Source organism: Urtica dioica, chromosome 8 (genome assembly GCF_054948205.1).
Source record: "Urtica dioica subsp. dioica isolate 48M chromosome 8, U.dioica_male_clone48M_v1_H2, whole genome shotgun sequence".
NCBI lineage: Eukaryota > Viridiplantae > Streptophyta > Magnoliopsida > Rosales > Urticaceae > Urtica > Urtica dioica.
The window spans coordinates 13,257,229-13,285,034 of record NC_142763.1 but is presented as its reverse complement, the minus strand read 5'-3'; the positions used below and the strand labels follow the sequence as shown (position 1 = coordinate 13,285,034).

The 27,806-nt window shown below is 42.8% G+C and overlaps 2 protein-coding genes across 5 annotated transcripts; one reads left to right on the top strand and one right to left on the bottom strand.

Annotated features, from left to right (window-relative positions):
- Window positions 1-3,933: 3,933 nt before the first annotated feature.
- On the top strand, window positions 3,934-5,807 carry LOC149388306 (protein LIGHT-DEPENDENT SHORT HYPOCOTYLS 4-like). Its single transcript, XM_089623397.1, has one exon. It carries the CDS (start codon window positions 4,239-4,241, stop codon window positions 4,914-4,916), a length of 678 nt encoding a protein of 225 aa, XP_089479523.1. The 5' UTR covers window positions 3,934-4,238; the 3' UTR covers window positions 4,917-5,807.
- An 11,197-nt stretch (window positions 5,808-17,004) lies between these two features.
- LOC149388305 (ARM repeat superfamily protein) lies at window positions 17,005-22,297 on the bottom strand. 4 transcript variants are annotated; one of them, XM_089623056.1, is made up of 6 exons: window positions 22,095-22,297; window positions 20,878-20,983; window positions 20,168-20,445; window positions 19,884-20,000; window positions 17,834-19,687; window positions 17,005-17,464 (listed from the first exon to the last, which is right to left on the bottom strand). In XM_089623056.1, the coding sequence occupies exons 3-6, from the start codon at window positions 20,438-20,440 to the stop codon at window positions 17,399-17,401; spliced, it is 2,310 nt and encodes a 769-aa protein (XP_089479182.1). In that variant the 5' UTR covers window positions 20,441-20,445; window positions 20,878-20,983; window positions 22,095-22,297; the 3' UTR covers window positions 17,005-17,398. The 4 variants fall into 4 exon arrangements, with proteins under 4 accessions (XP_089479182.1, XP_089479181.1, XP_089479180.1 ...); XM_089623055.1 differs by having other exon boundaries at window positions 20,168-20,471; window positions 20,905-20,983; XM_089623054.1 differs by having other exon boundaries at window positions 20,905-20,983.
- Window positions 22,298-27,806: the final 5,509 nt, after the last annotated feature.

The following is a 27,806-nucleotide window of genomic DNA, read 5'->3' as shown; positions in this document are numbered from 1 at the left end:
CATAACTAAATAGAACACAAAACAAGAAGCCCAACGCAGATCTTCACCAGCCCAGCGACTCCCAGATCTTCACCACGGCCGAGCACCAGGAACCGCCGGCGCGTCAGAGTGACGATGAGCTGAGCCGAGGCAAGGACGAAGGAGGAGACGCCACCTAGAGCCGAGCTGAACCGAGGCCGAGCTGAACTGAGGCCGAGCCGAGCAGACCCGAGGCCGAGCTGAACCGAGGCCGAGCGAGCTGAACCGAGGCCGAGCTGAACCGAGGCCGAGCTGAACGGAGTCCGAGCGAGTTGAACCGAGGCCGAGCTGAATCAAGGCCGAGCTGAACCGAGGCCGAGCCGAGCTGAACCGGATCTGAGTCGCGACTGCGCGCGAACAACGCCCTCCCCTCGGATCTGAGTCGCGTTAACGACGTCCGTGACCCAAGGGGGTAGGCGGCGGCGACCAACTAGGGTTTCTCTGATACGAGTCTTTTAGAGAGAGAGAGGCTCTGTTTAGATAAAAACATACGAATTCAGTAGCAATGGTCACATAATTAGTTCGATTTAAAAGAAAAATTCATTTGACACAAAATCAGGCTAGAAAATTAGTACCCACCGAGTATCGGTAAAGATATAGCTTTTGGAACCCGCAAAATTCCTTCAAATATACATATGCGTGTACCGTAAATATTTGTATATATATATGTATGTATATATATATATATATATGTATGTATGTATGCAGTGGACTCATTTCTCCTCTATCGGAACCTTATTTTTATCAAGCCTCTCTGTAGATAAAAAAAAAATAGATTATTCCAAAAATATTACCAAAAATAGATAAAACTGTATTAGTAAAATAATTATATTTAACGTAAATAATTTAATGACAATACTTCTTTCCGCTTTTATCACTCTGGTTGTCACTAATTATACAGTTTTTCATGACATATTTTACGTTAAATATAATTATTTATTATATGTGTTGTCATAAAAGTGAAAAAAAAAACCTTGTCAAAATAGATGAAGGGATGAAAAAGCCTTCAATTTAGGCATATTTTTAAAATAATCCAAAAAAATAATATTGAAAAAAGAAAAGTTTCAAGGAGTTTCTTCCTCAAACACCCGCATTTGGGCAGTTTGGCATGAATCATTCCAAATGATTTTTTTTTTCATTGAGCATGATTTAAAAATGGTTTCAACCAATGTTTAATTGTTTTATCATTTTAATTCAAAAGTAGACTTGTATCATCGTGTAAACCACCTTTTCTCGATGTGGCATAAATACTTTAAATTTTTTTTTTATAACGGCTTGTAAAATGAATACTATTTTCTACAACGATTCAAAAACACCGTTATAAAAAATGGCTTTTTACAACGATTTTCAAGAATCATTGTCGAAATTCGCATTCTATAACGTTTTTTTAACCATTGCTAAGAAATTCCAATATGTATTAGTGCAGTTATTTTTTTCACAATAAATACTTAAGTTATCCACTTTTATATTTTATTTATTTATTTAGAACTTCAATTTGTTTTCTTCCAATTTCAGTACAAAAATACATGCTTAAATACACTATACACATTACTAAATAGTCAACCATATCCTAACAACAATTCAGATATATACACCATTCAAACACACTGTTTAAACACACCATCCAAACGGAGTATCTTTCAAAGGTATTTATTTTCTCAACAATACTGCAAGGTGAGTAGTGATCTACCTAGAAATCCTATATCATTTTTCATCCAACTTCCAACCAGAGACAACATACAGATGTCTTGAGGGGAAGAGAAGATCTTCTATAATCTTAATATTAAGTTAGAAAAAAAAAAAAAAAAAACCCACTGAATAATGAGAACTGATCACATGTGTGCATGTGTGTGAATAAAGTTTGTATACTATTTTATTATATACTGCATATAACTTAGTAAAACCCCTCTGCCAGCAAAGTACGGAAAGGAAAAAGAGAGCTACCATAAAAAGACTTGTTTAACTACCAACAGTTAATGCAACTGTATACCACCCCATATAAAACCAAACCTTTCTAGAATTGCCTGCTTATATCTATCGACTTGTAAGCATCTAACAATAATATTACTCATATGTTCCTAAATAATATTAATAAAAAAGTTATATGCCTCTGTGATGTAAACAGTTGCCAAACTTTTCTACTCTTAATTTTGATTAACAAATCAAGATTTTTTGGAATTGACCGCGCTATAAATTTTAGGGATTACAATTGTATAATTATTTATGTCATTTATAAAGGCGACTGATCTTTTTATTCAGGCATATATAATATTTTCTGTTGACTAATTGCATAGCGCGCACAAGTCACAAAAAAAAAAAAAAAAAAAAAAACTTGCTACTATACTTGTATACGTGTACATGTATGTACGCACAGTACAGTACGTACATTTACACGTTCGAATCCCCCACAAGTTTTGTCGTCTAGAAATTGTAATCATGACACATTTAATTATATTTGTAGTCATGCATATCAGAAGTTGTATATGATATAGTCATGTATGTATTAATACGGCCTTGTATTGTGTAACTATTTTATTTTATGATTTGTAGATATATATAATCATGTTTGCATGTATGATTTATTGTATTTAATTAATTTTTAATAAATATTTGATAAATATTTTGGTAAATAACCATAAAGATAATATTTATCATATATTTATTAAATATTATTTACGAAATCAAAAAAGTAAACTTAGAAATTATAAATCATTCACGTGCTTACGTCACGTAATTATTGTTGTTATTTATTAAATATTTACTAAAATTTGTCCATATACCAATCTAAAATATAAATATAGCTAGTTTATTATTTATTTTAAATTTTTAATGGACATAGTGCTAATTCAGGGTTGATATTCATTTCTTTATTTAATATTCTTATTTTCTATCCACAGAGACACAGACACCAATATATGTCTATGTTACCTATTTAAGTGCATTATTTAAGCTCAATTGTATGGTTTGAAATCAAAAACAAAAAAAATGATGGGGCCTAATTGCTGTCATGTCATGACTATTTCATGTCATGACTATTAGTGTTTTATTTTATTAGGCCATGAAGAAAAGTAGAGCCAGGAAAAAAAGAATTACTTCCACTTCCACTTGGGGTATTCTGGTCACGGATGAAGGAACTGTCATTCAATACTACAGAGTCAAGAAACAAAATCATGTTATTCTCTTCACTTTCTCTCTTGTATATTCGAATTTATATATGTATAATTATATAAACAAACTCGTCATCAGTCATCAGTCATCAGTCATCAGTCATCACAAACTTTTTTCTTGTGTCTGCTTCTCAACCTACTGTCCAAAACCCTATTTCGATTTCCACACAAGTAAAGATAAAGCCCTAAAAATACGCAATCACATTTTCCTCTTATTCTCTCTCATTCTTACACACGCACAAACGAGGAAAAAAAAAATTAAAATATAAAATAATAGAAGTCACACACTCAGATGTCAAATACTCAATACATTGCATACCAAAAAGAAGTTAGACATGACATGTTAGAGCCTTTTTAGGGAATGAAAAAAATAATTAGCTCCAATCTTAACATCCCCAAAATACAAGTTTGTCTAACCTTCTAAAAAAACTTTCTAGTATTACTCAAACAAAGCAATCAAAACCAAACATACCATACAATTTATATACATCAGATATCTCATCATAAAATATAGAAAGAAAAAAAAAAAATAACAGTCCTGGACGTCTTATCTCGTCAATCTCGTCATCACATCTTCTAACAAACACAGGACCCAAAAAAAATAAAAAGCTCACTCATACTCAACAAAACTCACTAATATATTATTTGTAATTACTTAAAAAATAGGAACAAAACCATACACAATATTCATTCATTCAATAATAAAGACAATCAATAACAAGATTAATATTAATTAGCAGACACTACTAGTCTATCTCAGAAGTAGTAGTACCACTACTAGAAACAATACACTACTAGTCTATCTACTTCCCATCTACTCTACTAGTATCTCTGTGTCTTCTTTCTCATCTTTCCCTTTCCCTTCTCCAGTGAGGTTGTTTTCACTCAACAGTAAAACACACACCCTCACATTTCTTCAATTTATTTCCCCTTTTTAATCTCCCCCCCTAAAAAAAAAAAGAAAAACAGCACAAATTCTAAGAACCCAAAACTCTCTCTCTCTCTCTCTCTTTATAACAATAATCTCCCAAACCCTAGATCAATCGATCAAAAATGGAATCAATGATAATCAATACCGACCTGGACAGCCAATCATCGAGCATAGCTCTGATGACGTCATCTCCGCCGGCCTCAGCATCATCAACGGTATCGGCGACGACGGCGAGCTCGAGCCGGTACGAGAACCAGAAGAGGAGGGACTGGAACACGTTCGGGCAGTACCTGAAGAACCACAGGCCTCCGCTGTCGCTGTCGCGGTGCAGTGGGGCCCACGTGCTGGAGTTTCTGCGGTACTTGGACCAGTTCGGCAAGACGAAGGTCCACACGCCGATCTGCCCTTTCTACGGCCACCCCAACCCGCCGGCGCCCTGCCCCTGCCCGCTCCGGCAGGCCTGGGGCAGCCTCGACGCGCTCATCGGCCGCCTACGCGCCGCCTTCGAGGAGAACGGCGGCAAGCCCGAGGCCAACCCGTTCGGAGCACGCGCCGTCAGGCTCTACCTCCGAGAGGTCCGAGACCTTCAGTCCAAGGCCCGAGGAATCAGCTACGACAAGAAGAAGCGCAAACGCCCTCCTCCGACTCCGACGCCGCCGCAGACCACGGCGCAGCAGCAGCAACAGGCTTCTCTGCCTCATCATCCGCCGCCGCCGCCGGTGCAGATCATGATGCACCACCTTCACCCTCACGCGCATCTCATGATGCCTCATCACCACCTTCACCACCACCACCAGTAGTAGCAGTCATTAATTTATAATAATAATAATCATAATAATATAGTCAGTCTTTATATATTAAAGTTCTTTTTTTTTAATCTTAATTATGTCGAGGCTTTATGCTATATGGAATTTTCTTATTGCTTTAATTTGTACTCTTTCTGTGTAGTAGGGTAGTTATAAATGACGAGCTGTGGTTTATTTTTAGGGTTCAAGTTGTGTTTAGCGGAATATATATATATAAGTTCGAAGATGTATAAAGCTTGTTGTTAGTCTTGGAGAAGGGTGATTAGTTGATGATGTTTGTGTCGTGTTGTTGATGATGATAATGATGAGGATATGGGTTTTGCTTTGATACAGAAGCTAAGATCTGTCATCATCATCACCACCACCACCGCCAGTGATAGGTTTTTTTTTACCCACTGTTACTCGAACTCGTTTGTTTTGAGGATATGAACTACGAATAGTCCTTATAGTCAGTCGTGGTCTATCTCTTTTGTTGTGTTTGATCGATGTTTGTTTTGATTGTTGAGGTTATGGTATTTGTAGTAATTCGCCTCGCTTGTTGTAATTTTTTGTAGTCTAAGTAGGGTAGTTGTTATTTGATATCGTTATGATTTTTAGGGTTTAAGTGCTAGTTATCGCAGACATGTATAAATAAAGCTTGTTATTATCGTAGGAAATTGCGGTGAACAGTTGGTTTTGGTTGGTTGGTTGTGTATGAATATGATGATATGGGGGTCCGTGTTTTTTTGAATCACTGAAGTTAGATCTGAGTTGAATAGTGTATATATGTGCATGATATCATATGATGAATCTGCTTTTGAAGCAACAACTTACAGACGAGTTATTATCTTAATTAATGTGTTCGTTACTCCTAGAAAATAGAGAAACAAGCATATTTCATTTGATTATAATGCAATGTTAATTTATCATTTTTTGCTACGAATAATCGATCGGAAATAACTGTTTTCTCAGCGCTTGTTCATTCGCTATGAATTTTTAAAATATGTTTTGGAAAGTATTAATTGATTTGGGATTCCGATTTAGGCCACGGAGACTCTCTCTCTCTCTCTCTCTCTGAGACACAAACTTTTATTTGGAATTACTTTGGCATTGTTTGACTGGAGTTATTGGAGATGATTCAGTTCCATACCCGTTAAAGCATTGAAATGACTTTACATATGGATCGTCTCTCTTGTCAGATAGACATTAATTAACATATAATATTATTTACATGGCTATATATATAATATTATTATACTTAACTATGTAAGTAATGCTTGAGCTGCAGATTCGTGAATCGTGGTTAAAAACTTCACTTCACTACAGTGTTCTCTTTTGTTACTGATTAGCCCTTTCTTTACCTTTTTCTCCAGCTTTACTCTGCCTTTATAATTTTTTATATATTATTATTTCGCTCATTTTGTACGGGCAATTCACTAATCATATTTCTCTTCTCCCATAAATTCCTCTAATTGGCCGGGTGTTTGTTGTTGCTTGCAAAGTGCTCTAATAATAAGTTCATTCTGGTCACTGAAATATATATAGATACATATATATATACAAAGATTATTTTGCAGTGGTGTTGTCATTTCATTTCATAGAAAAGAGAAAAGAAAAGAGTTAGCTGTGGCAGACAGTGTAATTTTTCCCTTACTTATACATGTACTACGTTTCATATAAATATAAGGAGAGGTTTTACCGCATGATATATATGTATATATTCTTTACTTGAACCCTTTAAGTGGTAAAACTTATATGGAGTTTCCTTATATGTCATATCAGTATCAGATATTTACAGTCTCAGCAGAAGAATTGACTTGGAGAAATAAATTTTTGTTTTTTATTGTTTGAGAACTTTTGTAATGAAGAAAAAAAAAAAAAGTTTAAGCATGGTGCTTTGTTTACCTTTGTTGTCATGGTGAACAGTCGTGATAAAAGTTCAACTAAAAAACACACACTTGATTAGCTAATTATAGTATTGGTAGTTAGGGCTGCTAGCTTAAAATCAGCACATATAGCCTTATTTGATTTAAAAATTATGTATTAAGATTCAAGGAGAATATGTTTTTTGTGCTAATCAATCAATCTTGACCGACAACTTATCTGATTGGATTGCGCTGAGTCATTCCGTCTGTGGAATCCAATTTATTATTTTAATCGTTTGGCTTAATTCTTAAACGAGGAGTTTCCACATAAATACTTTTATATTTATTGATTATTTTATAGTCCGGGTCCGAGAGAGAGAAAATGAGGTGACAGAACCTTAATATTTGCCTATTATTTAATTCTCAGAAAGGCAGAAAAGATCTACCAACGATCCATGGGATGGGATTAGGTGCTACGTAAAAGTTTTTAAATATTTTAATTACAATTTGATTTCAATGCTAGATTTTTTTACTTGACTTAACAATGACAAATAAAGGACCTATTGCGGCAGCTAATTATTTAAGCTTTACAGTTACATATGTTTGTGAGCGCATTTTTTTTTTTTTTTTTTATAAAAGGAGATTTCCATTAGATAGGGGTAAAACACCCACAAATACAAGAGAAGTACATCTTAATACGAGGAACACTATCGACCTAAATCGAAGTGAATTTAACACTAAAATCAGATGAACGTCCAATCTTGTGCATGCTTCCAACAAGAGGAAGAATACCGAGCACAAAAGAAATCGAGCCCACATATGGCTCTTTCAAAATATCCATAACGGATAATGGAGAAATCCAATCAACCTTGATCCCGTGACCAAGTAGAAAGAGATTCTTCAACCTGCATAGAGAAAATTCTAATAGGAAATCCATACCGAGGAGGACAGTTATTCCACCTCCATAGTAACCCAAAACAACAAAAACACAACAAAAACATAAAAACTTCTGTCCGGGGAGGATAGCTAATCCGTCACCCAAAAAACTTAATACAACCAAAATGCAAAAACTAAAAGACTTAATAGACAACTGAAAAAACGAAACTAAACAAAAAATTCCAAATTCGCACACCAGCTTCGCACAAACAAGAATCCATGTACCACTCTTAAGCTCCAACAGAATCGATTGTCCGAAGTCGGGAACTGGAGGATAGGAGTGGCGCTCATCTAGGCTGACGAAGATCTCACCGGATAGAGAGGTTGAATCGGGATCGGCGGGGGGACACCGATCTGAAATGAAAAAACCCAGTGGGGACCGGAGCCAAGAGAGAGGTTGGATTTCGTCGGAGCGCTTCATCGAGGGGCGGCGGAGGCTTGGAGCAACGTCGATGAGGAGTGAGGGATCGGGGGAGGCCGGATCTGAGGGAACACCCAAAATCGCCCGTGGGTGAGACGAGATCGAGATCCACTGCGCCTCCAAAAAACGCCCACCAACAGCACCAAGAACCACCATCCAAAGAGAAGTGCCGGACTCCCAGAGGCACGGTTCGGCGTTGAGGAAGACCGCCGGAGAACCCCGACCGCAGCAGAGCAGATCTGGATGAAAAAGAAAAAAAGAAAACAAAAGCTTCTGGGTAAAATGAAAAAAGGCCTCCCCCCAAGTCTCAGCCTTGCTACCGTTGTACGGACGGCCGGCGCTTGGGGGGAGTGGTGGCTGAGAAGGAGACTGGGTTTTGAAACCCTAGTTTCTGAAACTAAGAAAGAGAGAAATCGTGGGTTTCTGGAGAGAGAAAAGCGTGTTTGTGAGCGCATTACTAATGATAAATTTGATAAAGCCTATAGCTTAAAGTCTCCGGTCTTAAAATACAATATAGCAAGTATCTAAAAAATCATATACATAAACACTTGAAAAGTTCAAATTACACTTCATCTTTATTTTATTTACAAGATATCCAAATCATAATAAAATGTGTCTAAGTTATTGAATTTTAGGATTTTCTCATTATTATTCATACGTACAAAGATAAGATAAGAAAGAAAATGTCATTGTTTAAAGTGTGAGGAGTAAAAATTGACATTTGTAATGAGTATGTCTCCTTTGTGTTTCAATATATAATCGTTCATTTATAAATTCTTATTTTTTTAATTGACCCAAAAATTGCGAGTTCTTTCATGTCTGTTCGTATTTCAGATTTTCGACCGATATATTTAATTTTTAACCAAGTTTATGAATTTCAACCGTTTAATATATATATTTGACCAATTTAGATTTTCTGTCGGTTTCGACTAATTTCTACAATATTTCGACCAATGCTTAAATTTTGATAATTTATATAATGGTGAACTTTCCTCTATTTTTAATAGTGTTTGACCGTTTAGTATATTTTTCGACCAAATGTTCAGAAGTATGGGGCAATTTTATTTTCATTTAAGGGTAATTTAGACTTTTTAAGTGGATATGTGTAAGATTTTTTAGATAATTGGTACATAGTGTAATGTTTTGACACCAAAAGACTCTATGCAAATCTCTTACTAACAATAAGAGAATTATTTATGGGTGTACATCAATCTCTTTGACAATGATCTACGTAAATCTCCGTAAGTGTTTCAAAAAATTATTTAATATCTTAGATTTTAGTAAGATTTATAAATGAAATATCTTTAAACCATAATTTATCATATTACTAAACTGATATTTAAAAAATTTGAGATTTTCATTATAATGTAATAATAGACTAAGCAAGGTAATCGCTACTGACATTTTTTGGACAAAGACTAAAGAGTGCACATGATGGAAGAGACGGAACCGAGAGGCCATCTGCACTAAAATTTCCACTTTTTGTTGTGCAAACTAGATAGGATCACGATTATGACAGAGCTAACCCTATATGCCACAACCTTTAAAGAGGTTTAAAAAAAGTCTAGAAAAAAGAGATGGTCAGTCGCCGAGCTTGCCGCATCTAAACTTGGTTTTTTCGGTCTCCACCACTTGAGCTAAGAGGGCAAAAAAGAATTTCTCCTGACGCTTTGATGCTTAACATTAGTCATATTGCCATATGAGGTTAAAGTTTAAGTCTATTCTCTTAATTTTAGAGAGAGAAAGTGAGGGGAGAGAGTTTTAACATGTTTTGCCTAAATTTGAGAAAACTTGCATCAATCTTTGAGTCCAAGAGGAGGGCCAAGGGTCTTGGGAGTCCATGCCATGGCAAGGGCCCACAAGCATTTGGGTGAACGCGCATCGGCGAGGGAGTCTTCGACGAGAGCTCGTTCTTGGGCGAGAGAACTTTCCTCGAGCAAGGATCCTTCCTTAGGCAAAGACCTTGTGCCTCAGCAAGTAGTTGCGGAGCCACATGGAGACCGGAGGGGCCAATGCCACCCTGAACTTTTCAAAATTATAAATTTTACCCTTTTTTTGTATTTTTTAGTCTATATTTCCCAATTTTAATTCCTAGCTCCGCCACTATCAGCGAGGACCTACTTTGGGCAGAGATCTATCCCATGCAATTTCCATGTGTGCAATTATAGCGCTTAAACGAGGACCATGTCCCAAAAAAGAGGGCTCTTGGGCAAGGGCCGTTTATTGGCGAAGAAGCATCCTCAGGTGATATGGTTCTTGCGCAAAGACCTGTACTTGGGCAAGAGGGTTATTAGGGGAGGGTCTCCCTAGAAATAGGTGACTAAATTCAAACATCTTATTATGTTTTATTACATATATGCTTTACATACGGCTAATTCGCCTCCCAGTTGATTCTACATTTGACTCTAAACATAGAGCATTAGTGTTTAGGTATTATAGGACCGTAGAATCCGTTTGGGAGGTGAAAGGCTTGGCGTTATCACCTAAATAGTTTATGCTCCATTTTCCGACCCTTGGTCAAAGTGGGATATATCATAACAAAAAGCTATAATTGTTGAATGTGAGTGTTACTTTTCAATGAAATATTATTAATGAGGCAAAGGGATACCAAACCTCTCTTATTGGCATTTAAATTCCTGACTTAATAATAAATTTGTTCATAAACTAGGTTTCCTGGATTTATCTATTTGTCTATGCCTAGAGCATAAAGACAACATGCTCTGTCTAAGGATATGGATGATTTGGGATGAGATTGTGCATCCAATTTCATATAGTACTCCTAAATATGACTTTGTATTTTTTTAGCGAAGTTTAAGTAATCAAAGTTGTATTTTTAGACAATCAAGATTACATTTGGTTAATTTAAGGGGTTTTTTTTTTTTTTTTTTTTTTTGCAATTTTAAAAATATTCAGCCATAAATCAACAAATTTTAACGTTTGGAGTTGCTGCTTATAAAGAAATGTAAAATAAAGGTTTAAAAACTAGGTCAAAACAATATGAGTGTCGCATCTAAGGAAGGAGACAATAATTGTCATATTTTTGGGATTTTGTCAAAGTTGTCTTACTTGATTGGTAGACGTCTATGTGCTATTGTAAGTTTGTTTCCAAATCATTGTCCCTGTACAATAATATAAAATTATATGTAAATGTGCGAAAGTATTAGGAGGAAAACATGAAACAAAAAAACCTATCGTATAAAAATGTGGCATTTGCGGCTGAAGTCGCAACTTCAACCATTTCTTGCATTTGTGTCACTTATTTGCTAAAATTGCATCCGTATCACTTATTTGCATTTTTGTCACCTATAGAAAGTTTAAATTACCCTCACCTACAAAAGAGGCTGGTTCCGGCGGAGATTCGATGAGATTCAGCGCGATTCGAACGTAAAATTTGCTCAACTCACGAGGATGGTGGAGCGGGTTCTGCAGATCGCGCAGACCAACCCGCCGGAGAAGGAGGCTGGCGGCCGAGTCGCGCCGGAGCGTCCAGTGTCACGGTCGTCCGGGAGCCGACCGGTCGAGAGGCCGCTGGGGGCCCGAGACGGGCGGGAAACGTGTGCCAAGCATGGGCAAACGTCCCGCACGGATGGAAATCTCCTTAGGAAGCCTAAGGGGATCTCAGACGGGAGTCGAAGGCAAAGACTTAGTCACTCACGGGAGTCATGACAAGTTGGACGGCAGGATGTTGACGGTCTCTATTCGGGGTACCTTGGTGTAAAGCTCTCCACCACCCGACAGTCTCAGTGACTGAAGTGAGCTTCCCGTGTGCCGAAGAGATAAGCACGCGGGGCGGGCATACATAGTCGAAGTGGACTAGTGTGTCGTTCGAGTTGGGATAGGCTCGGACCAGTATTGCCATGGAGGCAGTACTGCGCGCCCTCTATCCCACACGGTGGTTATTCCATAGAGATTCCCAGGTTTTCAGTGTCGACCCCAGGGGAGTCGGATTAATCATCGAATGGACATTCCCGTGCCACAGACGGTAGGAATGTCCCTAACGCGAGGAGTCCGAGGTCCGACTCTATTCGCGGGACTTGCAGCCTGAAACGCATGGCAAGAGCGAGACATGCGGGTATCAAAAGGATAAGGGCTAGGCTGTGAGTCAAGTTGCTCCTTCGGACATCCTCTCGCATGAGTTGTGAGACGGGATGTCGGAGTAAAGGACTTTGGGTGCGGGTGCCGCCCTAAGTCCCATGTACGCCTACTCGGGAGAGGCATACGATAGCCCATCGTGAAGGGAACGGATGATGACTTGATCTTGGCTAAGGCATCGCACACGCAACCGAGTGGAGAGTCACGCGGGAGAGCGCTGATGCGGGATTGGCCGAGGTGACGCGAGGGAACCTAGTAACGAGGCGAGTGTTAGCGAGGCATTGCTCGGGCAAGCCTCGGCACTGTGATGCAGTTCTAGTCGCTATGAGCGAGACTCTTCGGACGTAGTTCCCGTCAGGATATCCGTGTCCGTGAGCACAAAGTGCGCGAGGGTTTTCATGAAGAAGACCGAGGAAAGGTAGGCTGGCCTCGACTGGGAGAGTCTTGGCGCCGCACGGGTGTAGTATTCCGCAGAAAAAAGTCGGCCCGTGACAGTTGGTATCAGAGCCTGAACATCTTCAAGAGAGTGTTCAAGGCGAAGGCGGAATTGATCGAGCAGAGAGTATGCATCAATATGTCCGCGTGACCTCGATATCATTGGTAGAAGGATCGATGCCATTGGTTGCAAGAAAGGTCGAGGTAACCTTGTTCTCGACAGTAAAGACCGGCATGTACGTCTACCAAAAGCAAGCATCACTCAAACGATAGACCAAGATGCTTGGATGTAGCAAAGGCCTCGCGCAAAGGCGTGCTGGTAAAGAGGGTCGGTGTGTTAATTGACCATGTGCTTTGGAGTCCCAAGATCAGTCACAGAAGAATTCTCAGCAACCTTCGTGTAGAAACACCGCAGACAAGCTAGGAAGTCTAGATGGTTTGAAGCTTAACCATGTCGCGGGAGCGCGACCTTGTGGAGGATAGAGTTGAGACAAAGTCCAAGAGTGGATGTTCGTCGAAGAGACCCTGATCAAGTTGGGATACCGAGAGAAGCTTACCAGTGGGATGGAATGAAGGAAGGAATTCCTAAGAGATATGCATGCCAAGCTCGCCGAAGTGGCGAAGGCAACATCTAGTCATTTCCCCGAGGCAAAGAGTAAGGCGTGCGATGGCAAGTGAATAGGACTCCGCAGATGGGAGCTATCAAAACGAGTCGATAGTCAAGTCGTCGAGGACGTCGACATGATGAAGTGGGGGAGGGGCTCCCTTCATCGCATCGTACGCAAGATTCGGACAACAAGTGTGTGGTGTCTGGGATTATGGGAACGAAGATCCTGCATACAAGTTGGACGAAGTCCGAGTCAAATGTAAAACTCGTGCAACTAGCCAATGCCGTGTTGGTAGGTCTATGGGGACGAAGACCGTGCACCGGTTGTATGATGCTCATGACTTGCGAAGCTAGTGGGCGGAGTCGACACTTATGGGAGCAAAGACTCCCGCGCCTAGTAGAACAAAGATTGAGACAAGTTGACAAAGACCTCGAACTTAAGTGATGTACTCAGTCGAAGCCAAAGTCAGGTAAGCGATTGAGTAGAAGAAGGACATAAGTAAGGTAGTGTGTTCCGAAGGATCGTCAAGAGTGTGCCAGAACTCGAGTGGGGGAGAGACCTTGCATGAGAGTTTGTTTGGAACACGCAGCGTTGTGTCGAAGCTTGAGTGGGGGAGAGACCCTACACGAGAGATGTTTCAAGAGAGTTGCCCAACCAGCACCGAAGTCAGGCGTTGGGAAAGGACGCGAAGAAGAAGCAATCACAAGCGAGACAACCAAGCAGGATGACCAAGAGAAAGAGAGCACAACTACCTGATGTCAAGTTAGCGAAAGATAGTTCAAGTCTAAAACCCCAAAAGAAGGCCATGGATAGAGTAAGACCATGGGCCACAAGTTGCAAAAGCCGCGAGAAGGAAAGACAACAGCTAGCGCAAGAAAAAGAGATAGTGTGTATTGGAGCGGTGGACGAACTATTGGAGACTTAAAAGTCGAGTTTTCCAAGAGTACGTGCATTCCATTTATCATGCTATATGAGAAGCTAGCGAAAGATTGGAGCATCGACAGTCTGGGGTCCTTATAAAGAGAAAGCATGCATTTGGGCGTGAAGACATTCGGTCAAGTCCGAAAGTGGGCGCAAGTAGACCACCAAGAATGAAGATCATCCTGAGCGTATGTCAAGCCGAGTCAGAATGTGGCAAGGCAGTCAAGAAGGACGAAGCCAGAAGTCGAATGTGTTTGGAAGAGGCCGTAGACGTGGACGAGAAAGCAGTCACTTATGTGTCTAAGATCGGCAAAACGAGAAGAGGAACAAGCACAAAGAAGCAAGTGTTGCTTGTCGCCTCCCAAAGGTAAAGAGTCGAGGGTAAACTTGGGAATGGCCGTGCCTTGGCCATTTCCCCGAGAGGAGAAGTCACTCGACTGGAGCAAGCAAAGAAGCGATTGAGCATCAAAGCTAATATTGGAGCGATTGGACACTCACGTAATCAGCAGAGTTGATGAGGGAACAACATCAAAGCGATGGAAGTGTTCGAGAGTCAAAGAAACTGATGAGTTACCCACCGCAAAGATTTCAAGCTTGTTCAACGCTGAAAAGAGTGCCATAAGGGCAATTTCTCGACACCAAGTCGAGACCGCGCGAAAGAAGCGCGGGCGCAAAGGAACAATAACCACGGAAGCAAGTTAGAAGACTGAAGACAAAGTGAACATCAGACCAAAGTCCGAGAGTAGGGCGCGAAGAGGTCATCACGAAGCGTGATTCTTGCAGAAGCTGGAGGATGTCTACGAGTTAGAAGTCAGAAGATGAGCCAAGGTGAAGATAGAGGACGACAATATCCAGATGCCAGAAGCATAACCATCGATGAGGGCATCGACTTAGTGAGTGCGGGAGAATGTCACGGTCGTCCGGGAGCCGACAAGTCGAGAGGCCGCTGGGGGCCCGAGACGGGCGGGAAACGTGTGCCAAGGATGGGCAAACGTCCCGCACGGATGGAAATCTCCTTAGGAAGCCTAAGGGGATCTCAGACGGGAGTCGAAGGCAAAGACCCAGTCACTCACGGGAGTCATGACAAGTTGGACGGCAGGATGTTGACGGTCTCTATTCGGGGTACCTTGGTGTAAAGCTCTCCACCACCCGACAGTCTCAGTGACTGAAGTGAGCTTCCCGTGTGCCGAAGAGATAAGCACGCGGGGCGGGCATACATAGTCGAAGTGGACTAGTGTGTCGTTCGAGTTGGGATAGGCTCGGACCAGTATTGCCATGGAGGCAGTACTGCGCGCCCTCTATCCCACACGGTGGTTATTCCATAGAGATTCCCAGGTTTTCAGTGTCGACCCCAGGGGAGTCGGATTAATCATCGAATGGACATTCCCGTGCCACAGACGGTAGGAATGTCCCTAACGCGAGGAGTCCGAGGTCCGACTCTATTCGCGGGACTTGCAGCCTGAAACGCATGGCAAGAGCGAGACATGCGGGTATCAAAAGGATAAGGGCTAGGCTGTGAGTCAAGTTGCTCCTTCGGACATCCTCTCGCATGAGTTGTGAGACGGGATGTCGGAGTAAAGGACTTTGGGTGCGGGTGCCGCCCTAAGTCCCATGTACGCCTACTCGGGAGAGGCATACGATAGCCCATCGTGAAGGGAACGGATGATGACTTGATCTTGGCTAAGGCATCGCACACGCAACCGAGTGGAGAGTCACGCGGGAGAGCGCTGATGCGGGATTGGCCGAGGTGACGCGAGGGAACCTAGTAACGAGGCGAGTGTTAGCGAGGCATTGCTCGGGCAAGCCTCGGCACTGTGATGCAGTTCTAGTCGCTATGAGCGAGACTCTTCGGACGTAGTTCCCGTCAGGATATCCGTGTCCGTGAGCACAAAGTGCGCGAGGGTTTTCATGAAGAAGACCGAGGAAAGGTAGGCTGGCCTCGACTGGGAGAGTCTTGGCGCCGCACGGGTGTAGTATTCCGCAGAAAAAAGTCGGCCCGTGACATCCAGGGGTGCGAGCGAAGGCGGCGGCAGTCGGAGATGGAGTGGATCTGCAGAACCGTGCGACCTCGTCGAGCGTGAACCCGGAATCCGGCGCGATTCTTAGATCTAGATCTAAGAATCGCGAGGAGGAGGCGGCGACGAAGCCGTGCTCGGCCGTGAAGGCGTCCCTGAGGGACGTCGGAGTGGCGGCGGCGAACGTGATGCTGGCCGGGAACGCGATGGCGATGGACGTCCTGCTCGGAAGCAGCGACGGCGGTCTCGTGTTCGAAAGGAGTCTACTTTTTTTTTTGAAATATTTGACTGCGAGTCTACTTTTTGTAATTTGTTGTGTGAGTCTATTTTTTTTTCGAAATATTTGACTGCGAGTCTACTTTTTGTAATTTCTTCTGTGAGTCTACTTTTTTTTCGAAATATTTGACTGCGAGTCTACTTTGAAATCTGCGTAAGGGTATTTTGGTCCTATTTTTTTTTTTTTATCAAAGTGATATCTATGCAACACCTTTTTTCGTCGTGATTCATTTGCAATTTGAAGCCGAATTTGTGACTTTGATGCAAATCTCTCTATAAAAATAGAAACAGCCAATACCATTTTTACCTTATTTTCAAGAGAATATCCAATTCAAAGTTAATATATATAAAAATTATAAAACAGGCAGAATAGTCAAAAACATTTTATCCAATCTTTTGAAGACCCAATTTGAACCAACAGCCATATGTTTTGAATGCTGTAACAGTCAACTGGTTTCGTGTTCCTCTCTTCGCCAAGAAGAAAATGAAATGGATAAGGAACTAAAAAGCTAATGCACCGACACATTGATTAGATTTGTAGCAGCAGATCACGAGTCTATATAATATAATATAATATATATACAGTATATACATTGATAAAACTGCACTGTTTTTCTACCTTCACCACTCAACCAACTAAGAAACCTAAGTTCAAATTTACCCACTCACCACGAAGAGGAAGAAAAAAAAAACCCCTAATTCCAATGCCATCATTGCCATGGCAAGGCAAAGGCAATCTTAATTAAGTACACTGACCGCAAAGATTTGACGGCCTAGGTCTACAGTTTATAATCAACTCAGCCAACGTAAAGGAAAGAGGAAAATGCTGAAGAATAATTCTAACAGAACCATATGGTAAAAATCAAAGAATTATACGGTAATAGCCATAAAAACTCCGAGTTCGGGGAAGAAGAAGCGAAGGCGTTCTTCATGATTTTCCTTTCCCTGTTGTCCCTTCTCGCTGAGTCCGAAAATGACTTAGAAGCTGTTGTGCCTGTACGAAACACACGAATTTACACGTAGAGAAAGGGTATTTCTTCACAAAAATACTCAAAATGATTCAAGCAATAAAAATGATGTTTAGAGCAACTTCAATGTAGCGTCAAACGTCATGCCTACAAGTAAAGCTCAACACATTTCTTGATGTCAAATCTGAGCACATCCAGCTACTGCCAAGTATAATACTTGAAATGATGCAACAAAATTACTCGAGCACCAAAATTATCCCTTTTACTAGAAATGTCAAATCAAATGAAGCATTTAAAATAGATATTGCAGGTTCGAGCCGAGTAGAAAATATACAACTCGTAACACACTTCAAGTTTTATTCTATAGCTCAATATATGACAAAATAACAGAATACCTTCTCCTTTGCTCTGGGTGTGCCTGATTGGGACAAGGCCACAAGCGGCGGAACGGCTCCTTCCTGCAGAACCAATGTGCAGAACTTGGTGCTGTGAAGGCAAAGCTGCAGAAGCACTGAGGCGGCGTTTTCCTTTCCCCTCAGAGAACCCGTCTCCACAACCTCGACCAGCAATGGAATACCGCCCTCTCGCACCATTCCCAAACGCCCCTCTGCGACCGTGGACAAGTTCGACAGCAACGCCACGGCCTTGTCGACCATCCGAGAGCCCGGGTCGAGCAGCCGAACGAGGTGCTTCACGGCCCCCGCTTGGACGATTCGGGCCTTGTTCTCGTGGAAGATCGACAGGTTGAAAAGAGCGGTCGCGGCGTCTTTCTTTCCCCTGAGAGTCCCCGATCCCAGAAGATCGACCAAGGATTTCACCGCACCAGAGCGGCCGATCTTCGCCTTGTACTCCTCCAGCACGGAGAGGCTGAACAGAGCAGCGGCGGAGTTCTCTCTCGCTCCGTCGCTCCCCGTTTTCAGGACGTGGATTAGCGGCTCTATTGCTCCCGCTTCCGCTATTCTGGCCTTGTTCGCGTCGTCGATCGATAAGTTCAGAAGGGCTGTTACGGCGTGTTCTTGTGTTTCCTTTATCTCTGAAAACAATAGAGAAAGTAATGGCGTGACAGAACCAGACTGGCCGATTATGCTGCGGTTCTCCACATTGTTCTTTGCCAAAAGTCGCAACTCTGCAGCGGCTCTAGTTTGCACGTCGATCGATAGGCTTCTGAGATCTTCGACCAGATTCTTAACATGCGAAGCTGTAGCCAACTCTTCAGATATTGATTCCGGGAGTGAGATGGGATGTTTATTGAAGTTTTTAAGAGTTCCACCGGCCGCCATGTCTACTTTTGTCGGTTGCTTTACCGACAAGCAAGAAGCATTTGTTGACTCCGACGTAATTTCTCTGGACAACTCATTCATTATTTCGGGCATACTAGAAACCACTGAAGCCTCCTCGATCAACGTCGGTGTCACATAGTCAATACTAGAAACGGCACTTGCGGCCGATTCGGTCCTGCTGTGAGAACACGAGTTCTCATGAGATCGGTGTCCTTGGTACCTGGCACTGTGAGCATTGGGTTCTTCTTCACTCAATGTCGAGAAAATTTCTTCATTCCTCTTCTTGAACCCATTTCCATTTTCTTCAGATGATCTTGAGGTTGGATTGCTACCTTGAAACGAGCCCTGAAAGCTGTCCGTGCAAATCGAAACCCCGGAATCAGCATAGTCCGTGTGTGGTGAGACCAAAAATGGTATAACGCGATTGGAGCTAACAGGAAGTTTTAATTTGTTTTCGTCGCACCAGGTTGCTATCATTGCCTTAACGGTGTAATTAGGAATGAGATTCACGTGCGCTAATTTTTGACAGGTCTTTGGGCAGATGGTCAGCCCATTATCAAGCCACTTCTGTATTGCGGGTCTCTCATAGGTTTGACCGGAAGCCACAATCACGGGATCCAACATAAGTTCTGAAGACAGAGGACAGCAAAAGTAAGCGGGGACGGAGACCGGTCCAACTCGCTGAAGTTTGACCAGGCAGTCACGGATACTCGAGACTAGATCTACAATCTGGTCGATCTCATTCGCTTCTCCTTTCCCTGTACTGGCTTCATCGGCACTCACTCTCTCCTTTCGTAGAGCAATATTTTCTTTCAACAGTTCTTGGCTCGATGTCAGACCGAGCGATTCGATAATCTTCGTGAGACTTTTGGAGCATGGAAATATATCGTTTCTTTTACTTCTCATTGCTTCTTCTATATACATAGCAACTCTTTCCTGCTTCAGAGATTGAACTTCCTGCATGCAATGCTGAACATTGCATACCAAAGATTAGTCAGGCACACAATCTTAACTTTAGAATTAGGCCTACATGTGCAAATAGAATTGAAATTTTCTATCAATCCTACCCCTTTTTAGACAGAAAAGCAAGATCTTTTCAGAAAACAGGCAGAATCTATACCCAGCTGAATATATTAAAATTCACGAGGTCTAGTAATATATCAACCTGAATAGCACTAGAGAATGAATTGGGTGTAGATGACTGAAGAAGTCTACGTAAAGTGCAGCATATTATCATGAGGGAAGATTGTAGCTTCATCAAAAGTGGCTCGCTTCTCATGACCTGATACAAAGATAACACAATTTAAATAACATCAAAACATTGACACCCTCGGACACACGAACGAGCACTAAATATATCTTTCGGAGTTCAGATCATAATATACTGTGAGATAATCAGAAAGAAGGATGGCAACGTTTCCTGGTTAATGCGAAACAATTAGAACTTACACTCCGAATCTTGCTCATCTTTGGTGACCAGTCTTCCACGAACTCCCTCGCCATATTCACAGCCATATCCAACTCCTCACACTCTTTACATAGCATCTCATCGGAGATGCATTCATAATCCAGTACATCATCAAGAACAGGCTTCAAAATCTTCAGAATACCAGCTACAATTTTGTAATCCTTCTGTATAGGCATGAGCTTCACATTTTGGCATGAAACCAAATGAATGAATCGAGAAATGCTGTTTGCAAGACATTTTACAGGTGTGTCCATCTTACCTACATCAAGAAAATGAACCACACGTCTAAAATTCCATCAGCATTGTTGAACTTGAAACTTGAAAAGCATTATATTTATATGATCTCAGATCTGAGCAAGAATAACCCTAAAGTGAACTAACTCTGATATTGTTTAGATTTAATTACACTACCAAAGCAATACAATCCATGGTGAGGACTTTAAACAACAATTACTCACTTTAAAGTAAGTACCCATAATGAAATCTATCTATACCATTCTCCCTTGGGAGATACGAACAACTGCCTATGGTAAAAAAAAATTCTACATTGAACAAAAGGAAGCCCTTTTATCTGGGAAGAAAGTGGAGAGAAGATACATCCAATGATCAAGAAAACCCAGGCTCTACAAACATATTTTTACATCAATCTATTATTTTTTGAAGAAACTTTTACAAGACTCGAACTCACAACCTTCTTGGGTTGGGTGGAGATGCTTACCACTAGCTATCCTCTTTTCCCCGAACTTCCAATTTACATGTCATATTAATCGGGAAAACCCAGCATTTTATGGAGAAGCCTGTGGGAACAATAGTTAATCAACCAATGCAGATCTGGACCAAGCCCAAAGTAATAGCCAAAACGCAAAAGAAACACTCTTAACCATCCTGTTTAGACCACAGATAGAAGGACACTCTAGACACTCGAGGATTCTTTTCTAGAACTAATCAAATCAATGTAACTGAATAATAGGGACTTCCTAAACTTACACTACACATCGAATTTCTCGTTGTATCAATAGAAGATTTAAAAGAGTGATTCAATATACTGAAAGAAACCAAACAAGCCAACCCCTGAGTTTCGGATTTTGAAGAGAAAAAATAATTATCGTGGAAAATTTACCAGGGATGACAGGGATGAAACTTCAACCAATGCAAATTGAGAAAGTAATATGAAACAATCAAATCACTATTTCAAAATCAGTGGATCTAAACTATTCATCTGCAGTGCACAATTTCTGTATATTAGCATCTTAACGACTAAGTAGCCTTGTCTAGCTTAGCTTTTTATGGAAATGTCTTTTAGCTAAAATAGTGCAAATTAAGTTGGATTCATGTAAGCAAAAGACAGAGCTTTTTAGTTCATATTTATTTATTGTTTAAGCTTTTAGGAGAAGAAAGTTTTTCCAGTCAAAGATTGGATTGGATGAATGAAATATCTTTACACGTTCTCTCTTTAAAAAAATATATATATTGAAAAGATGACACAAATCCAATTATTAAATGACCAGAACCCAAATTTTGAAACAAGTCATTAGACGACAGTGAAAAATCAATTCAACAAAGTTTCAGTCTGTGGTTATGACGTGATTTTTCTTCCTTTCAATTCCGGAATTCAAGGATACTCATAAGCAAATGCCTTAATCCTTTCAGTATTTTACAAACAGACAATAGAAATGCAAATTCACCCGATTTCACTCACAATCTTCCAAAATAAAAAATTCTTCAAAAACACTTGCCAAACACAATTTCTGCTTGTCGCCAAAAATTCAGACACAAAATCAAAAATAAAAAAGCCAACAATTCTATTTACAATAGAAAGAGCCGAGAGTTTGGGAAATTTATCAAAAATATTGCACGAACAAGTAAAAATAAAAAACAAAAAATGAAGCATTGAATCAAAAGCCGTACCAGGAATTTTGTGTAGCTCGAAGCTGCGTCTGAGAAATGTACAGATCCTGAAGAATTCCAAACCAACAATAGAACTCGGAACATGAAATCTCAAATACGATCGATTATTAAGATCAATAATGAAGCACAATATTGTACAATCACTCTATACCCATGCATTGCTTTCATTACGAAACTGCACGAGAGAGAGAGAGAGAGCTGGAATAAAAATGAAAAAGGAATTTTATAAAAAAAAAAAAATAATAATAATAATAATAAAAATAAAAATAAAATATTTAGGAGAAGAAGAGGAGTAGGATGAGATGGAGGTGGTGAAATGGTGGGTCCTGAGTCCTAATGCAGTTAGGTGTTCTTTTTATATAAAATGATTTATTTTTAATGGAAAAAAGCTGTTTAATGATTTCCTTTTACTAAACGGGGTTACGGGGCAGAATATCAACGTATAAAAAATAATGAATAGAATGATGATATAGAAATACTTTAAAAAAAATTGATGATATAGAAATACTTTAAAAAAAAATTGATGATATAGAAATAAACATGAATATATATGATTAAAAAAAAGTAGATGGTATAGATAGAGACAATGTAATTAAAGATGGTCTCAACTTTAGGACAAAGGGTATAGTGCACCTAATAATGTATAAAGAATTGGGCTCTCGTGTCTAACGTCCCTTTTTTTTTCTCAGCACTGTGACATTATTAATGTCTTCTTACTCCTTGATTCACATACCATTCAAAACGAAGCCAATAATCTAAAATAAAGAAGCTATTGATTTCGAGAATCCGAGAAAGAGAGAAAGGGAAGAAGATACGAAGAGAATGAAAAGAATTCTGTAATTGAATTGACAGAAAAGATTCTGAGTTTTTAAATACAAAAGTCAACTGGGTTTTGGGAAAAACGACAGCCAATAAAGAAAATAAAAACGACAACTATAAACAACTAAAATGCAAATAACTTGTAAAACAAGGAAAGCCTTATAACACTAATGACAACCAAAAAACTCCTTCATCAGCTTCAATACTCCTTCTCAAGTTGAACTGAAGATGTTCTTCAAGTTCATCTTGGATATCAGATGAAGTAGAGCTGGAGAAGCCAATGGCTTAGTGAAAATATCAGCTACTTGATGCCGAGTCCTGATAGGGAGCAGCTTTATAGAGCCTTGTTGGAGATGATCACGAACAAAGTGTAAGTCGATCTCAATGTGCTTAGTACGCTCATGAAATATTGGATTCGAGGCTATGTGGAGAGCAGCCTGATTGTCACAATAAATCACTGAGGTAGCACCTGTTTTGACCTGAAACTCCTTCATCAATTGCTGCAGCCATAGCACCTCACTCATCGCAGCTGCTAATGATCTGTACTCAGCTTCAGCAGAACTCCTGGAAACCGTGGTTTGCTTCTTAGACTTCCAAGCAACAAGAGAGTCACCTACAAAGACATAATAGCCAGTAACTGATCTTCTAGTGTCAGAGCAAGTTGCCCAATTAGCATCAGAAAAAGCTCTTAGTTGAGTAGAAGAGTTAGAAGGATAAAATAAACCAAGACCAGGAGTGGCTTTAATATATCTAAGCAAATGATGAACAGCCTGTATATGAGCAGTTCTAGGAGAATGAACAAATTGACTCAAACAATGCACAGCATAGGAAATATCAGGGCGAGTAATAGTTAAATACAATAGATGACCAATCAGTCTTCTATACAAAGTAGATTCAGGAAGTAAATCTCCATCATCCAAGGATAAAGAAATTTTTGGATTCATAGGAGTCTTCTGTTGTCGCACGAAAATGAACACCTATTTAAAACCTCGGGCGGTTCGATCCAAGGCCGGACCAAGTGATCGCACCCGGGCCAAGAGTGGGAACCCGATAGTCTCGAGCTAGGGTTTTCTCCTATTAACCCGCCTCTCGGGAGAGGTAGGGGGTGATGAGGGGGAGTGACCGTGCCTTGGGTGTCGGCTGCCTACGTACCCGTGTGTGGGATCAGGTCAGAACGTAGTTCAAGCGTGTAGGACGCTGTGTGAGGCGCGGAGCCTTGGTGGAGAAGCGTGCTCGACGAAGGAGACGGGGCTCGAGGAGTCCTCGGCGGCGTCTCAGGACTTCGGAGATCGCGTATGCGAGAGAGAATGTGTGTTTTCTCTCTTTTGGAGACGTGGAAGACTCTAAGTCAAGAGTTCCTTGTTGTGGCGGAGATTCCGGACGCGTAGGCGATTCCTGGTCGGAAATGCCGGACGCGTAGGCGATTTCTTGTCAGAAATGGCGGACGCGTCTAGGGTGCTAGACGCGTAGGCGATTTTCAGTAGAAAACCGTTAGAGCACTCGTGGGCTCAAGATTAATCGCTCGATCAAGAGAGGCGGCACTCGGGAGTCCCCGGAAAGTGCTTCAGAATCTCCGAGAGCGAGAAATCGTGGAGAATCTGCTTCAGGCCAAGGATGGCATCCAGAGAAGCAGAGAGAAGTCTCAAGTTCCTTGAGAAAGAATGGGATGGCTTTCCCCTCAATGAGAGGGGGTATTTATAGGTGTTTGGGGGCCTTAAGAGGCTCCTTTTTCGTCCATGTGGGACTAGGAATGCGCGTGGCATTAATTGGAGGCGCACGGCGCACAACGCGCGGCGCGCGGCGCGCGGCGCAGGGGGCGCGGCGCGCGGGTCACCAGGCGCGGCGCACGATGCGCGGCGCTGGATGTGCGGCGCGGGCGTGTCATCACGCGGCGTGCGGTCTGCTTGGCGCGGCGCGCGGCCCGTCTGGCGCGGCGCGCGGGCTGCTGCGCTTGGTTGGCCGGCGCGGCTGCGCGCGCGGCGCATGGCCCGCCTCGTCGGGCTCTTGCGGACCTTCGAATACCATTCTTGCCACATGAAATATGAGGGTTTGTACTTGGCGAGAGTGACTCGATTCGAGGAGCGACTCGAGGCTCGTCTTGAGGAGTGAAGCTCAACTCGAGGAGACCGACTCGAGGCTCGACTCGAGGAACAACTCAAGGCTCGCCTCGAGGAGCGAAGCTCGACTCGAGGAGATTGACTCGAGGCTCGACTCGAGGAGATTGACTCAAGGCTCGACTCGAGGAGTCAAGAGTTTAGGCGAAGGCTTGAAGACCTGCCGCTCTTCAGGACCTCCGGCCTGACCATCGGCCCTTTGAGCGACGTGCCTTCTTGGCGTCTCGGGTTTTCCGAAAACGACCGACAACATTAGCCCCCCAAGTTCGTCGCTCGGGAGGCGTCCCAGCGATGAACTTTTTGTTCTTCTAGTTGGGTGTTTGAGGAAAATAGACTTTCCAGAGCTTCACTGTTGCGAAGCCTTTGTGATTATAAAGAATACTCTCACAATTGCTAGTGCTTTCTCTCGCTTTTCCTTCTCTCTCGACACGAGTGTGTGATGTACACGTGGAGGAGGATCCAAGCGGATAGAAGGCGTAGCTCAACGTGGGCGAGGCGAACGCGCTTGCGTTCGTCGCTCTAGCCCCGGAGCAAATGGGATATGCATGCGCGAGTAGGGCGTGCATTTATGTAGAGGTGTGTCGGCGCGTCGCGGCTTATTGATCTTTTGGCGATGTTACGCCCGAGTTAACCTTCGATGGCGTTTTGTTTGATAATGTCATCAATCCGGAGTCCATGGGACTCGACGGTGACTAGCAGGGTGATGATTGTGTAATCGTGACCTATTAGGGGAAGATCATGGCTTCCGTCTCGGCCAGCTTGGAAGGCGACTGCACTTTTGCATTTTGCAAAGGCGTGCTCATTCCGAGGTCTCGAAGACGGAGGTTGATGCTGCGGGCTGATGCTTCGAGAAGACGGAGCGGCACCTGGCGGAAGGCTCTGCCGCACCGGAGGGCTTCGACTGCTCGGGGATAAACGCTAAAAGTTTGACCACGCATCAAGCATAAGTCGGCCTCACGGGGCATCCGCCATTCCCGCCTTGGTGACGCTTCTTCGTCTGCGTTCGGAAGATCGGTCCTTATTCCCCAGGCGCGAGCGCGGGTCTCTACCTTGGCTGACCTGTTCTTCAGGTCGCTCCAGGCGTTTGTTCGAGGAGTGGGACTCGACTCGAGGAGACTGACTCGAGGCTCGATTCGAGGAGCGAAGCTCGACTCGAGGAGACTGACTCAAGGCTCGACTCGAGGAGCGAAGCTCGACTTGAGGAGACTGAATCAAGTCTCAACTCAAGGAGCGAAGCTCAACTCGGGGAGCCGACTCGAGTCTCAACTCGAGGGGCTAGGCTCGACTCGGGGAGCCGACTCAAGTCTCAACTCGAGGGGCTAGACTCGACTCAAGGAGACTGGCTGGACATTAAGGAATATGACTCTACTCGAGGAGCGATGCTCGACTCGAGGTGTATGACTCAATTCGAGGAGCAAGACTCAACTCGGGGAGAATGGCTCGACTCAAGGAGCGAAACTCGACTCGAGGAGGATGACTCGACTCGAGGAGCGAAGCTCGACTCGAGAATAATGACTTGACTCGAAGCTCAACTCGAGGAGACTGACTCGACTCGAGAAGCGAAGCTCGACTCGAGGAGGATGACTCGACTCGAGGAGCGAAGCTCGACTAGAGGAGGATGACTCGACTCGAGGAGAATGACTTGACTCGAGGAGCGAAGCTCAACTCGGGGAGACTGACTCGACTCGAGGAGCGAAACTCGACTCGAGGAGGATGACTCGACTCGAGGAGCGAAGCTCGACTCGAGAAGAATGACTTGATGAAAGGGGTGATGCTCGACTCGAGGAAAGTGACTCGACTCGAGGAGCATGGCTCGACTCGAGGAGGGCGTGACTCGACTTGAGGAGGATGTCCTGACTCGAGGAGCAAGGCTCGATTCAAGGAGAGCGGCTCGACTTTAAGGAGCGATGCTCGACTCAAGGAGAATGGCTCAACTCTAGGAGCGAAGCTCGACTCGAGGAGGATGACTCGTCTCGAGGAGCAGAGCTCGACTCGAGGAGAATGGCTCAACTCGAGGAGCGAAGCTCGACTCGAGGAGGATGACTCGTCTCGAGGAGCAGAGCTCGACTCGAGGAGAATGGCTCAACTCGAGGAGCGAAGTTCGACTCGAGGAGAATGGTTCGATTTGAGGAGCAAGGCTCGACTCGAGGAGAGTGACTCGACTCGGGGAGCGAGGCTCGACTCAAGGGGAATGACTCGACTCGAGGAGCGAAGCTTGACTCGAGGAGAATGACTCGACTCGAGGAGCGAAGTTCGACTCGAGGAGAATGGTGCGATTTGAGGAGCAAGGCTCGACTCGAGGAGAATGACTCAACTCAGGGAGCGAGGCTCGACTCAAAGGGAATTACTTGACTCGGGGAGCGAAGCTCGACTCGAGGAGAGTGACTTGACTCGAGGAGCATGACTCGACTCGAGGAGCGAAGTCTTAGCTAGTTCAGGCTGAGCGAGGTTCTTGCTCAGAGGCGGGGGTCGCGAGTTTTTGCGAGCAGCTTCAATTAACTCGCATGGAACGGGGATTCTCCCACGGTGATCGTGTTTAGTTGGCGATGGCGAAGATGGCATGAACCGCGCCTCGTACGGCGGTTCAGGTGCGTTGCGATTTAGTCATCATATGCAACACCTCGTGGCGACTCAGAGCGCGCTGTGAGAGACGGTTTTGTGCGTCGTTTAGGTGTCTTAGGCTGCGCAATGTAGGCGTCTTAAGTGCGCCATGTAGGCGTCTTAGGTTGCGCCATGTAGGCGTCTTACGTGCGCCATGTAGGCGTCTTAAGTGCGCCAT